This window comes from Pollachius pollachius, assembly GCF_949987615.1.
Source record: "Pollachius pollachius genome assembly, chromosome: 18".
Lineage (NCBI taxonomy): Eukaryota > Metazoa > Chordata > Actinopteri > Gadiformes > Gadidae > Pollachius > Pollachius pollachius.
The window spans coordinates 3,397,994-3,414,141 of NC_136951.1; the positions used below are offsets into that span (position 1 = coordinate 3,397,994).

A 16,148-nucleotide genomic window follows, 5' to 3' on the forward strand; every position below is an offset into this window, starting at 1 on the left:
ACTTGATTTCACATTTTCTTCTATTTCTGCTGCATTTGATTTCTTCTGTTTCTCATGTCATTGTATTTAATGTGCCCACTAACAGTCGCTGAGATTATACATATATTAATATAACATCCTGACCATTATGAATAATACAAATTTAGCCACTATTATGGTTGTGATAGGAATGAGTGATTGTTGCCACACTTAGCGAGATTTTATCTTGACACAGTATTCAGGAAACAGAATTTACCTTATCAGAAATCTAAAAAGAAAGAGAAAATATCGACAAAGTATCAATATTATATGACATTATTTGAATATTTTTTGTAGAAATTATTTTTGTTTGGAGTTACAATAAATTATAACAAATTACATTTACAACTATTACAAATGAGATCGTATTACACTGTGTGTGTGTGTGTGTGTGTGTGTGTGTCTGTGTGTGCGTGCGTGCGTGCGTGCGTGTGTGTGAGTGGACTGTTCTCCTGGTTGGTGTATTCAATGATCTGTTGACATTAGCCAAATGATCGGTATTCAGCACAGGGGCTGGACTTCACGAAAAGCAAATGAGATCCCTCACTGCAAGTTATTAATTCAGTGTATTTCATTCTATTTTAAACTGACATTAAACAAAGCATCGATGTTGAAACCCAACCCACTCAGATAAAGAGAGAGAGAGAGAGAGAGAGCAGCTCCCATCAGGAGGACGTTTCAAGTCCTTTCAAACACAGAATGTATATTACTTATTTTCTATCAAGCAAATTATGGTTATTTCTATGGTGAAATGATGGCCAGGAAAATTACATACATAATAGCAATGTACATCTGAAGTAACCAGAGCCTAAAGTCATTTCTAAATGTATTTCACTTAAAGCACTTTGGAGAAACAGCAAGGGAATTTGAAAGTAACCAATAGAAAGAAGCCCCGCCTCCCAGCAGGCCTCCCCCTTAGCCACTCCCCCAAAACATGGGACTAGCCGGCTAGCTTGTAGAAGACGACAAGATGTCAGGGGCCATGAGTGCAGAGTGCACACAGGTAGGCAGACAGAGAGCTAGGCCATCCCATCAGTTCACTACGGCCGAATGAAAGGCTGTGGCACTGACAGGCCTGTGTGACACCCACAGACGCCAGACATTCTCTGTTTTTGGGCAGAGGATTTGATCTATTGATTGATGTCGGGATGTAAGGAGATAAACGGGATAAAATGCTTCTGGAATAAATGGCCTAGCTGTAATAAATGACAAAATTATTATCAATATAGTTGATGAGATTCAACTCATCAATTCATTGATCAATCATTACTGATCTACAATTAATCGAATCTGCACATGAAAATTCTAAAATACTTATGACTGAATTGATGTAATTGTGTATTTTACTGTGTTTTCCTGAATATCATGTCAATATCACATTGCTATATTTGGTAAGGTATGCCACCGATGGTAAAAGACTGCATCACACAGGTACAACTTAGGTATAAAACATTAACTAGAACCTATAGAAAAAATAGGATAATGCTGTCTCTTTGGAACGTCAGGCAGAGCCATCTCTCTTCCTGCGCCTCGATTGAAATGAGAGGTGAAGGATAAGGGTTTATGAATTTGAAGCTTTGGAGAACTGGTCATGGTAGAACTTAGATTAACCAAGTCTGCGACTCTGCAATTACCCCTGTTGGATTTGATTCTCAGACATGGTCAACACAGCCAAACACTTCAAGCCTTTAGAGGATTCCTTACTGAAGAATTGGTGCAATCTTTTCATTATGATATAATTGTTGGATTCTGGGGGTGAGTGGATGACACTGAGAACACTGAGGACACTGACAGGTTTAAATAAAGGTTCACTGACAACACAAAGAATATATATTAACCGGGCAGGAAAAGAGGGCAGGGCAGGCAGACAGGGAGTAACCGGAGGTGGTTTGGCAACAGGCAGGTAGTAGGACAGGAAAGGGGCGGTAACAGGTGGGTAGTAACAGGCGGGGGTCGGTAACAGGCGGTTAGTAGGATAGGAAGGGGGCTGTAACGGGCGGGTAGTAACAGGCGGGTAGTTAAAGGCAGGTAATTACAGATGGGTAGTAACAGGTGGTTAGTAACAGACGGGTAGTAACAGGCGGGGGTCGGTAAGAGGCGGGTAGTAACAGGCGGTTAGTAACAGGCGGGTAGTAATATGCGGGTAGTTACATGCGGGTCGGTACAAGCGGTCAGTTACAGGTGGGGGTCGGTAACAGGCAGGTAGTAACAGGCAGGTAGTAATAGGCGGTTAGTAACAGGCGGGGTCGGTAACAGACGGGTAGTAACAGGTGGTTAGTAACAGGTGGGTAGTAACAGGAGGGGGTCCATAACAGGCGGGGTAGTATCAGTTTGGTAGTTACAGGCAGGTAGTAACTAACAGGAGGGGGTCCATAACAGACAGGTAGTAACAGGAGGGGGTCCGTAACAGGCGAGTAGTAACAGGTGGTTAGTTACAAGAGGGGGTCCATAACAGGCAGGTAGTAACAGGTGGTTAGTAACAAGCGGGTAGTAACAAGCGGGGGTCCGTAACAGGCAGGTAGTAACGGACGGGTAGTAACAGGCGGGGGTCCGTAACAGGCAGGTAGTAACAGACGGGTAGTAACAAGCGGGGTTCCGTAACAGGCGGGGGTCCGATCCTCATAGCATCATAGCAGTGCAGTAAGTAGAGAAGTGCTCGATTGGTGGGGCCTGATGGGGAGGTGACCGCCTAGTATAAGCTCCTCCCCACCGTTTGCTTTGATGCCTTCATTCCCCTCTCATGAAATGATGCATCATATGTCTTCCAGGACAGAAGAACATTAAGGCTGGGCTTCAAGCCTTTGACATATTATATATAGATAGTACTAAATACTGTAACCACAAACTTTAGCAATGCACATTGGCAAGTAAAACATTTGTTGGGATACATTTATTTTCCAGACAGTCTCTCAGCCAACATCAAACTACAAACCGGGCGCGTGTCTCACAGCTCTGATGCATCTCTGCACACATACATATTCATAATCACAGGCGACGTAGAGCAGAGAGTTGTTTTTCTTCTAGCTGCTGGCTTCTGTCCCCAGCACCGCCGCGTCCGTGCGTGTGACTGACATGAGGAGCAGATGATCTGAGGATAGCACGTCTTCTCCCAGACCTGTGAACTCACGCCGCCCACGTCCCCTCTGGACGCTCACAACCAGCCCCCACTCCACGGCGGGGAAACTTTGTGGATCAATCTAAAGAAGTGCAAGTGACTCGGTGCCTTGGAGGTACAGCGGGGGTTGGTTGCTGTCCACGGCTCGGCAGCGGGTGTAATAAATATTAAATGATTGAATCACCGATTACCGGTCTCGCCTGACCAAAAAAGCTAAAACCCATGTTCAAAAATGACAAGCGTCCCGATGAATTGTATTAATGATTTAGGGAGTGTGTATTTGTGTATGTGGATATCTGTGTGTTTGTATAAGCATGGTAGAACACGTGTGTGTGTGTGTGTGTGTGTGTGTGTGTGTGTGTGAGTGGTTGTGTTTGTGTGGGTGTATTTTTGTGTGTTTGCATCCACGTGTTAACTGGTTTCTATAGTCTCACTCTGAGTCTGTGTTGATTGTGCATATTATTGTTCAGCTGGTAAGATGGATGTGTTCAAGTGAACTGCCTCCGAGACAAGGAGGGGTAACGCCGGTGTTGTTCTGTCTGTCAGACGGCAGACAGGAAGCAGTTCTTCTAATCATCTGAACAAGAAACCAAAACATCCTGACGTCCGGACAGATCAACGTCTAATACAATAGACGTTGTAGTAGATCAATAGTAGGACAATCAAGACACAAATATATGGAAATATTCCTCCGGAATATAGTGGCACATCAAATGGAAATACAGTTTGGAGTTAATACAAACTGCAAGAGACTCAATACTCACTTGTTAAGAGTTCACCTAGACTCATAGCCAACCCCCTTATGCACTTATTGTATGTTGTACGTCCTGGCACTTAATGTACGCACTTATTGTACTTTGTACGTCCTGGCACTTAGAAATAGTACTTAGCATTGTGTACCATCTTATCCTAGCTAGCCTTGTTGGGGAGCGTAACTATGTTCCCCGGGTCCTATGTTCCCCGGGTCCTATGTTCCCCGCTTTGTAAGTGACCGGGGAACATAGGATCCGGAGAGGGAATCTTTTTTTCGTAAGATGGTAGAGGCAAGTACCGCCTTTTTCGCCTCTGATTCGCCTGTGATTGGTTAGAAGTTAGTAGTAGTAGTTAGTTTAGGGTTAACCCTCACCCTAACCCTAACAATAACCCTAAACCTGACCCTAACCCTTCGCACCCGGGGAACATAGGACCTGGGGAACATAGGGATGACCCCCCTTGTTGTGTAAGGGGAATAGGTTAACTTAGCGATTGTTGATGTTTGGCAGTTGGTTACATGAACATCTTTACTATACTACATACTGTACCGACAGTGATATATCGTTTCTCCTTCTTCTGATAAATGTACTTATTGTAAGTTGCTTTGGATAAAAGCGTCTGCTAAATGCCCTAAATGTTAATGTAAGTAATGTAAGCTTTTTCATGTTAGAATGCAAATTTAGATAACCACTCCCTCCAGTAGGCAACATTCAGACAAACGAGTCAAATCAATCAATTTGTTTGGCAATTCATGGCTGTATCATCAATTCCCCTTTTTTATTTAAACATTCAACATCAACTGAAAATAATTACTGTCTTAATTCCTAATCAACACTTCCATCACTAAGTGGTACAAGAAGCCCTACATATTCTATAAGCAACAGCCAGCCACAGTCTGCATCTATAGGACACTGCCTTATAAAGTATTTGATCCTGTAAGGATAACTTTACTGTCTTGTGGTGCTCAAAGGCTCAGGCAAGCTAATACAGCCAGGAATAGATAGTGAGATAGTTATAGCTGGATATTATACCCAGGAATAGATAGTGAGATAGTTATAGCTGGATAATATACCCAGGAATAGATAGTGAGATAGTTATAGCTGGATAATATACCCAGGAATAGATAGTGAGATAGTTATAGCTGGATAATATACCCAGGAATAGATAGTGAGCTAGTTATAGCTGGATAATATACCCAGGAATAGGTAGTGAGATAGTTATAGCTGGATAATACACCCTGGAATAGATAGTGAAATAGTAATAGCTAGGCAAAACAGGACAAGGTATGAAAATATGAAGGATTAATCTTGGGACGGCGTGGTTCTGATGTGTCTCCCCCACCAGGAACAGGTCCAGGATTAGAGTGCAGAGGTTCATACACTCTTTACCTCTGGCGCCCCACGCATCAGGACCTTGAGGGAGGGAGGATTAGGGCTAGCTAGTTTAAAGTGAGCACCTCCTTTACAATTTATCATTGATTTTTTTTACAACCTATTTACATTTATACATTGTTATATTATCTATACTATTTGTATTAAGTAGTTAATTATTCAGTCATATTTTTAATCAAGGGTAGAAATGATTTATTCATATTTGTTTTATTCATAATTGTATTATTTAATATTCGGCTGAAGATATTGGAGCATGCTATGCACTTCACCACTGAAAAGGTACGCTATGTTTTATGGCTGAAGGAAGGTTTCCCTCTTTTACAGGAGCTAGGGTAGTGGCTTCTATACTCATCCATAAGTTTGGATTCAGCCCGCATTATTCACATGATCTAGTCATCTGGAATCCTTTATTTAATTTTTTAATTATAATTAATTTGCTACCAGAAGAAGAGATGCACTGATTCAGGAACCAATCCATTTGATTTTTACTGAACAGTATCGGTATTGTGATAGTTTGGATTGAGTTTGAATATGATATTCTCTAACAGACATCTAAAATGGTTATAGGCTTCAAATTCACATTTATAGTAATACTGAAGTATATCTGAAGTATAATGACTTGACTTGTATTGAGAATGTTCTTAAGTTACCGATGCAGGATATGGGACAGTGATATCTGATACCAGTTAGTGTCCCTAACATAATATCCTTAAAACCTAACAGACACGTCCATCAACTTCCCAATTCCGTTCACAACCATCCTTTCATTAAATAAAATAATGGGATTTTTATTTTTCATTCTAGAACTATATTTCAAATATATAAAACATAAATGTATATATTTAGAATGTTATATTCACACATTGAGTTTAGTTATAGTGTTATGGTGCATTTGTTGTCAATTAAAATCGGCATCAATTAATCTCTGTCATCTTAACCTTACCATTTGTAAAAAGATGACTAAAAGTTTTAAATAATGTATAGTTTCTGAGACAGATTTGTAGCTCTATACATCACAGAGACAGATATGGGAGTTTGTAGCTCTACACATCACAGAGACAGGTAGGAGTTTGTAGCTCTACACATCACAGAGACAGATATGGGAGTTTGTAGCTCTACACATCACAGAGACAGGTAGGAGTTTGTAGCTCTACACATCACAGAGACTGGTAGGGAGTTTGTAGCTCTACACGCCACAGAGACTGGTAGGAGTTTGTAGCTCTACACGGCCCTGAAGCAGAGACAAGTAGGGGGGTTTGTATCTCCACGGCCATCTGTCTGCTGCTGGACTCCACTTTCTATCCCCCAAAGCATAAAACTTATACTGGATGAAAAACAAGTAACTAGTGAATGAATTCTGGTATTTAAGTGAGGCTGCCAGTAAACCACACTACACATGATTATTGCATAGTAACACTCTCGGTATTAATAAATAAGAACGAAAAACTTGAGTGAGTGATTTAAATAGTGAAACAGCTCTTTGAACATTTGTTCATTACACACATAATGACAATCTGTTTCACAGCAGCTCTTTGTATATCAGTTTACTATAGACATGCTAATTATAATTGCTAATATTGGCGATTATAATACAAACTAAGGTGTCAGGAAACAATTTTTGTTATGTATCAATCTTCTTCTTAATATTATTATTGATTTGGATTTTTCAGGATTGTTCCTGGGTAGGTAAAATCACGATAAATATTTGTGTCATTTGAATTATACATACCAAATATATGCCAAAACCTTAATTTTCATACCCTGTAAAATCAATATGAATACAACTAAAAACGAGACATTTGAAGGAATATAATGACCTACACCTTCTTCCTTTTGAGTTACAAGTCACAAATAAAAATAAAATGCAGATGTAAATGTCACAGCAACCCTCCCTGACAACAGGGCCAGACGGAACCAATTAGCACAACAAGACACACCTGGCCTATCTGACCTCATACGCTGTGTGTGTGTGTGTGTGTGTGTGTGTGTGTGTGTGTGTGTGTGTGTGTGTGTGTGTGTGTGTGTGTGTGTGTGTGTGCGTGTGTGTGTGTGTGTGTGTGCGTGTGCGTGTGTGCGTGCGTGCATGTTACAGTACATGTTGTTGTGGATTCTGACATGTGATACAGGCGTCTAAAGGGCACACACCTTAGCGGACAGACAGGAAGTGGGCAGGATTTTGGTCATAATGTGCTCTACTACTGCACTACCCTGTCCAACCGCTGCACGGCTAAAGACGACCTAAGGATATCAAGGGGCTTTAAGTTTGTTTAGATCACACCATTTTCATGTTGGTGCAATATATGCTCTTTAACATGAATATAGGATTGCATTTGAACTGAACTTTGATAATATAGTTACTTCAATACTTTTTTCCGACATTACGCTAGATTTATCAGTCAAGAAAATCCCTGGCACACCTCAAATTAAATGAATAAGTATTTCAGGTTTGTCCTGTGACTGTATTGAGCGGCAGTGAGTGACACCGACACCTGGATTATTACAGAACAGCAACCAGGGCTGGAGCTGATCAAAGGCCTGGATAGATCCACAAAGCAAGGCTGGGGACTTAAGGGGGCCCTCAACATCCCAAAACAAAGGACTCTGTTTAGCACCTGCCATAGTGAAAAGCTTTCAAATTACCTAAAGTACCTATAAATATCAAAACAACATCATTCATGTTCTATGTAATTCTCTAGCATGAAGTACACTAATTTCACATGTACTATACAATCAGGCTTTGTTCTGTTTCATGTGATATGCACAATTACACCCACACACTGCTAAATCTATGCCTACAACCCTGAACGGGGTCCTGTCTCACAGTTGGGTGCGTGGCATGACGTCACTTAACAAGTGCATAGCATCATTTGACAAATAAAAATAAACCTAAAGCATTACTAGAGTGGTTTGAGTAAAAAATAACAGGAATTGAACAAAAAAATGCCTCAAAATAGGGAACATGATAAGCTTGGACAACATTCAATGTCCTGGAGTTCCCTGCTGGCTGGTCCATATTAGAACTGTCTTTCAAAATGCCAGTTGGCAGTAGAGTTGGAGTCTAGCTGTACTGTACACTGATGACAGAACGGTAGCTTCTAATAAAACAGTTGCATTTAAAGTGAATAGGAATTTGGCTAGTAAAAAAAAAAATGTGGGAGTCTTCCTTGAGCAAACTATCCCATTATGTGTCAGTGAGACTGTACAGCAAATCCGCCCTGAAGCAGCGCCTCCACACGACAGGCCAGCCCTGAGTGTAAATTGGCCGGCTGTGTGCGTTTCTTTTTATAGGTCAGGGTCTTTGGGGGCGGGCCCGGTGACCCCGATCCAGGAGAGGTAACTGGTGACAATAATGACATCTCTCTAAGAATCGTTGAACCCTGCAAACCCTTCCTGCTATTTGAAAATTAACTTAATATCAACATTTATCAAATTTATTCGTTTGCACTCATCTGAAACTCAGTTCCCAGTTCCCTCAACAAAGCTAAGCTGCCAGTATCCCCATACTGTATATAGCGGAGAGGTGGACATCGCATAAAGACTACGACGGTTACTCTTATAACAATTAATATGAATATAGGCCTATAGTTCGTTGATAGTTTTGTACATGTAACCACATGTAAAATTACATATCATTAATTGAATTTCCCCATTCACTAAATAGTAAAAAAAATAATAATAGCAAATATCTTAAATATCAATGCTTAAAATGTCATACTCAACCCGCATCCCAGCTGCAGTTGCAACAACAGCTGAGTGAAGGATTATGTCAAGGGTAGAGATTGGCCAAGGAAAAAACAATCTTCACGCTGTACAATAATGTTGGCCCAGCAGCAGAAAGGACCAATGGCTTCAGACTGGAGCACAAGTGCTTCCATCAGCTCCAAACCAGCAGCCACATGGCTCATAACCGGGCCTGTGCTGTCTGGACAAGGCCATTCTTCAACTCCAAACCACCCATAACACCACCACCACATGGGTCTTTTTAATCTTCAGGAAACAGAGAAAAACTTCTACTTAAATATGTTCCCAACAGACCATATCAATTGTTTTGGAGCCCAGAGAACCCTATTTGTCTAGGAAATGTTCATCTGTGAAAAGAGAAGAATTGTGAAGGTTCTAATCATTTGTATGTTTCAAATTCAGAGGCACTAAAACAGCTAGAAATATATTGAAATCAAATCAGCCGTGATTAGGTTTTAAAACAATTGACATGAACACATGAATTACATTACAGATGTCTTCATTTTTTATTATATATAATTATATTATTATTATATTATAACAATTAAAAACTTCTGGCCAGAACCAAGCAAACTAAATTGATTCAACAGCAGTAGAAAGCTATAAAAAAAAATATAACTATTCTGACAGAAATGTTTTTTTCTCTAACAAGTAGACCTCTGCGAGCCTTTGCCAGGGGCTGTATTATTCTCATTATTCAATAACGTGCAACTGTGTGCACCAAACGCACGCGTGTGTGTGTGTGTGTGTGTGTGTGTGTGTGTGTGTGTGTGTGTGTGTGTGTGTGTTATAAATAGCGGTCAATTAATAGCTCAGCAGGTTGCATGTTATATTTAAATAACTGGATTACTAAAATACACCAAACAGTAATGGGGGGGGGGGGGGGGTAAAGGGGTACAGGTCAGGCTGGAGGGGGGCAGCAGGTAGGTGTTTTATGTCCTGAATGAGGCCGTGCAGCAGCACAACGGAGACGGCTTAGTACTTATAATATTTGGCACAAGCTCATGGGATGATTATAGTTTCATGCATAGCGTCTATTACGATGTATGTGATGTCTAAATCAAAAATTATTTTATAAAACAATTGGATAATAATCATAATACTGTCATAATGTAATTTACTGTTTACATTTTGAAATATTTAAAGGTGTTTGTAGGTGGATGGATTGGTAGGTGAATACCTCACAGACTAACCCATACTACAGATGGAAGGGTTACTTACCTTTTGAATGGAATAAAACATACAGTAAGTAGGAGGCGCCATCTACTGGGAGAATATGGCAATAGCACTATAGTAATAACACTAGTCCTGAGTCAATAAGGGATACCAACAATCCAATGGACAGTTTCTCGAACGTCTGAATACTAAACCAAGTGCAAAACAGTTAAGTAACGGACAGCTTTCAGTCAATTCAGCAGCCCAGCAAAACTAAATTATTGTAATCAGTTAATGTGAAATATATCTAATTATTGTTAAATCAAACTCTTAATCAATCTATCAGCACTTGCAAAGACTCAAAACTGAAAAGATAGCTATGAGCAATGAGAGGCGGACAGTGAATGAACATCTTCTCTGCTTCTCTAATATATACTTTTGAAACCCGACTTGCCGAATATGGTGTTGCAGTTAGAGCTAATGAGATACCTGCTATGGTTTACCCAGAAGGCTTATTTTACCGAAGCATTACTTACATAAAGCAGCTCATCATTAACTTCAGTGAGGTATTCTATTCTAGTTTCCAATGCATCTTTGGGCTAGTAAACTAAGACGGATATTTAATCAAAAACTTAGCTGAATAAATCGTTTGAATTGTACTAATTGTATATTTAATTATTTGTTATACCGACAGCATTACCTTTTTTTTGCCCAACATTAAGCTTATTCAATAATAAAATGCCAAAATATTTGCCTGTTGAAGTTCGGCGTTGCTATATGATGTCCCGTTCACCAGGGTTCCTTTCTGGGCATATTATTTACTGATATCTACACATTTGCTTAACTTCAGTTGTCTAATCTACAGTAGTATAGACAAAACGGTACTACATTCAAGAAATGAACAGCTCCATTTGTACATAAACACATTTCTTTATTCAGCCTGATATGAGTGACACATCTTTCCTCGGTGGATGTATGGACATTTACAAACAAGCTCCAGGTCCCGCCCCCTCACTCCACAACCACGAACACTAGCTGCCCTTGTTGTGAGGAACAAATCATAACATGCTACAAAAAACCTGGGAATTAAAAAAAATCCCTCAACAGTTGAAGGTCTTGTCACTAAATGATACGGAATGTCAACCTTCAATTTCAGTTAAAAAAGTAAAGGAAAATATTTTAAAAAATCATAACAATTAGAAACGGACTCCTGGATATCAGCTCCCCATCTGCTACTTTAAGGCGAGACACAGAAAGAACGTATTTTGTAGAGTAAAAGAAATTACCACTGAGAGTTTGTTATATATGGTCCCTTCCTCAAGCATAAAAAGGAAAAGAAACAAGAAAGACCTAATACACAATAGTACTTAAATGTACACTAAATGGACATTGCTTGCAAATCAGCTTTGGAACCGAACAAAGGGCCGACTGTTCCAGAAACAGACGTAAGAGGGGCCTCTAACTAGTGGTAGATTGAACGTAGAAATGTCAAAGCCCAAATTGTATTTTTGCTTCAAATCTTAACCAAACTTATGTTTCTATTATACAATGAAAAAGAGATGGTAATACCACTCAAAGCCAACCCTCGCCATAACCAAATCAGATCCACATCAACCACCCCCCTCCCCAAGCACATTTAACCCATTATTTTAAATAAAATACCCAGCTATCCACCTTAAATAGAAAACAAAATGGATCAACAATTACATGCTGTAATGACACCCACCAATTTGCTTGAGTCTTGACCAAAGACTTTTTTGGGCGCCCTGCATCTTACAGTACGAGGCTTCTTGTCAGCGTGCATTTACAGTTAAAATATATATTAATCTATCATTAAATAGTATGCCTCTTGGAAACAGTCTTGCATGCATGAGAGAGCATCTAGGCAAGCTGTGGGAGAAGGAGAGGCTGTGAGTGCACTCAGGGGCCCCAAGGTCCCGGGGCCAGTCCCACACCTGGAAACACTTTGGCTCCCGGTCTCTCCTCAATACCACCTTAGTCCCAGAGAGCGCCCCGGTGGGCTCCTCCACTGAGCGCTGGTCTGTGTATGCGTGGGTCATTGTGTGAGTGTGTGCTCTTAACTGCGGTTTCAAAATGAGATCATTGGAGATCACTGAAGTTTTGTTCCAAGTTTTCGTTGTCTGTTCCTAGACAAATGATTTAGAAAAAAAAAAGGAATTAAATCCCAGCACACATGAAGAACAGTATTGGGTTTCCTTTAATGTGTGACACAGAGCATGCACTTACCTGGCCTCTGATCTGGTCACGGTGTACTCAAACCATAAGATATTTGGGATAAGGCTTGTGTCTCGCACCAGGAAGTACTCAGATATCGGCCTACGAGTTAAAAAAAGTAAGAACTTTTAAATGATCGCACAGCAAGAAGAAGTATGCCAATTTTATTCTTCTACAACCGATTTATTCTCATTAGAGACATGTAGAAAAAAAGAAAAAAAAAAGGTATGCGTGTGGATGGGAGCGAGTGAGAAAGAAAGGAAAACAGATTATGGGTCCAATCTTACCAAGCAGCTATTTTAGGGAATATTGGTGTCAGGACCTCTTGTGTGAAGAAGAACCAAGTGATGCCGATGGCACTGCCAGCCACGCCCCCCCAGAATACCTGACTCCAGGTGTGATACAGCAGGTAGACTCTGTAGAGAACACACAGCTTGTACTAAAAACTGAACATATGGAGTTGGAGGATGTGCTTTAGAGACACGGTTTCTGATCAAATCATATCCACATTCTGAAGGAGTATTAAGAAGCCAAATGTTTGGTATAATGACCACCACAGGAAAACTATTTAAACTGGATGTCCAATAACACGATCGCCATAGGAAAACTATTTCAACTGGATGACTCCAGTTTGCACGTCAACATTTAGAAATGATGGTGGCCAGAGGAGTCTGGTGAAACCTTGGTGAGTAAAAGATAGTAAAAGAGGGAAACACCCAAAGCAGCCATCAACCACTGCATACATACCCCTCTAACATACACATTTTAACCTCAACAGTCTTTCATTTCAACTACATTTCTTTTAAAGTTGAACACGTGGTTTGTACTTGAGGAAGTGGAAGTATTTCGTCAGATCGCAATCTGATTTCATCTGTTAAAGATGAAGTAGCATTACTTTACAGATTACAACTTGAAATGACCAAATCATCCCATTTGAGAAATGTTAATAGAAAGGGAGAAACCATACCTGCTGTAGGAAACGAATAAGGCCACGCCCAACAAGACGATGGACAGGATGTGCCTCCAGAGAAGGTCGACACACCGAGCATTGTTCGTTTGATGCATTCTGGGGACAAGAAATAACTAAACTTGACACCAACATAAGAACTCCTGTTCCAGTGAACCAGTTCCGGTGTTGACAGGATAGTAAGCAAACCAAAAGTGCAGTAACAAGGAGCATGAGAGTACAGTATGGAAACAACATAACCTCAAATTATAAAAAACATTGAATATAGGCGGTATGTACATTGAACTATTTGACAATTTAGCAGATTCTATATCAGAAGCTACAGGGATTCAGATACACGTCACTTAGGAGCAGGTATGAGTCATGCATCTTGCTCAAGGACGCCTACAAATCAAACATTAAGAATCAAACACTGAACCTTTGGCAGAGAGCCCATTGAACCCTACCCTCAATCTAACCTGACTCTCATGTCATGCATCGCTTGACTCAAAATAGTTGAATTAAGGTTTCAAGGTTATCCATTTTGACCAAAGCATTGTGCATTAAGTCAAATCTTTGGACTTTGTGACACAATGCCATCAGCTTTCCACATGAACAGAGCAACCAGCACAGCTCCAGTGATAAAATAATTAAATGATGAAACTTACCTTAAATAAAGGAAGAGAAAGAAATACACAACAAAGAACCATATGAGCTGAGAGTGACTAGAAGGCATCCCATAGTCCGTGTTCAGCGTAGTATGCGCCCCTAGAAGTAACAAATAAAACAGTACACATTTTGTATGAGATGACATCCAGATGTACTGTGGTACTTGAGATGCACCTCTCGGACAACGTATTTACCTGCACATGGGCGTGGCTCCTTAATAATGTGCTTCAGTAGCCAGTTAACCCCTTCATTTAGGATAAGTCCACCGAAAAACGAAATCTATAGAAGGATAATGGAACACAATTACCTTCTTTTCCAACCTTGCCCTCTAGAGAACCGGCCTGATTAGCCCGGGCTCTTCACAACTAGAGTCATCAGGAAAAGGACTAATTTTACCGTGAAATCTCTGATGAATTCTTTGTCAAACTTACCGTGTGCAGCTCTCGTTTGAACATGATGAGTGTTACAAAGCCCACTAGAACTGCGATGGGCAAGAGACTAATGTAGGCCAGCACTTGTCCAGTTAGGTCGTCTGAAAGGGAAGGACACAATATTTAGTGAGTGAAGGACCCTTTTGGTAAAAGATGATCAAGACCAACACGCATTTGCCAAAATGACAGCAATTGAACAGCATATACGTGTACAACGACAAACACAAAATAAATGTAGTCCATATATTCTTATTGCAAGTCAAGCCAGTTAATGCCAAGAACTCTTTAACGAATTCGTAACTTGGTAGTCGTTGCAGAAAACATGGTTTGAGCAAGTTATTACTTTTCTCCAGTTGTGCATCCTCTGTGTTGTCTGTTATTTGTCATCCAGGTTTACACAAAAAAACTTTCAGAAAACAGCAAAGTATGTCAAAGCACAAGCTGGTCGGAATGATTTGCTTTGTCTACCATTCAACGATTACATCAACCATTTCCAATCCAAATGTCCAAATTAACCTAGCTAACTTGATAGCCATCATTGTGGATGTTTGATCAAGTGCGCATGCGGCATTGGCTCACAATTGTGCAGCCTAGGTTATATCCTCGTTCAACCTATTGCTTTCAACGGCCTCATTATTTGGCAATGTACTGACGACAATTTCTATACGCTAGTAAATTATCCAAGATACTAACTAAATGCACTTACATGAAAATAAATAATGAATAAATTAAAGATTGAGTCAACATACCTTTTGGAAACTCTACATGTGTAAGAGATATTGACCGCCATTGAGGTGGTGCCGAGCACTGCTCTTCCGACGCCATCTTACCCGGACACGACCGGGGATCACTGTGACGCGCGTGAGAACCACGTCGACCAATAGGGAGCCGCCTTCTGTTTTCAAACACCTACGAAAGCAGAGGTTTTATCCAATCAGAGCAAGGTACTGAAAAGGATCATTTTGCCCGTAGTCAAGAATTACTGAATGAACAAATAGTGGAATGAACCTCTATCGTTTGTTCCAGTTGTTTCTCGAATTGTATGCCTATGTTTTATTTGAGGATGATTGTATGACATGAAGTTAACAAGAAAAGAAAAAAAAAAAAAAAGAAATATATATATATATATATATATATATATATATATATATATATATATATATATATATATATATAATGAACGCGCAATACTAGTAATTTATGAAATTAACGATACCCTTTGTTTTAATTACACATTTAATATTGATTAATTTATTAAACAGAATCAGACATTTTCGCTCCACTACCAGATAGGCCATCCTTAGCAAGTTTTTTAAATTTCTTTATGAATTACTACGAACGAATCAGAGTATAACATCTATGTTAGTTTATGATTATGTTCAAAGTATGCAAATTATTAGTTACATATTTAACTAAAAAAGTAATCTTTATTTTCAAAATTGCCTCTACATTTTAGAAGTAGTTTGCATGTCACATGTAGAAAGTATATATTAACATAACAAACAACATATTGAATGATGTTTGATGGGGTGAAGAGAAAACCATGAGAGAGAGAGAGAAAAGAGTAACATGACAAAATCATAAGGCAGCCTCACCTGAAATCATAAGAGGGAGACTCACCTAACCTTTGACCTATGTAATTCAAGTCAGGTTCAACTCTTAGCAGAGCAGAGAGAAATAGATGAATGTACTCA

At 39.8% G+C, this 16,148-nt stretch overlaps 1 protein-coding gene across 1 annotated transcript; it reads right to left on the reverse strand.

Annotated features, from left to right (window-relative positions):
- Positions 1-11,083: 11,083 nt before the first annotated feature.
- On the reverse strand, positions 11,084-15,294 carry dolpp1 (dolichyldiphosphatase 1). Its single transcript, XM_079755487.1, has 8 exons — positions 15,204-15,294; positions 14,455-14,555; positions 14,218-14,302; positions 14,023-14,122; positions 13,376-13,474; positions 12,696-12,824; positions 12,421-12,510; positions 11,084-12,320 (listed from the first exon to the last, which is right to left on the reverse strand). Exons 1-8 carry the CDS (start codon positions 15,277-15,279, stop codon positions 12,284-12,286), a joined length of 717 nt encoding a protein of 238 aa, XP_079611613.1. The 5' UTR covers positions 15,280-15,294; the 3' UTR covers positions 11,084-12,283.
- Positions 15,295-16,148: the final 854 nt, after the last annotated feature.

Coding starts and splice junctions, on each gene's coding strand:
- dolpp1 (XM_079755487.1), bottom strand. CDS start 15,279: ATGGCGTCGGAAGAGCAGTGCTCGGCACCACCTCAATGGCGGTCAATA. Junction 14,556..15,203: donor ACATGTAGAGTTTCCAAAAG/GTATGTTGACTC, acceptor CTTCCCTTTCAG/ACGACCTAACTGGACAAGTG. Junction 12,511..12,695: donor TTCCCTAAAATAGCTGCTTG/GTAAGATTGGAC, acceptor TTTAACTCGTAG/GCCGATATCTGAGTACTTCC.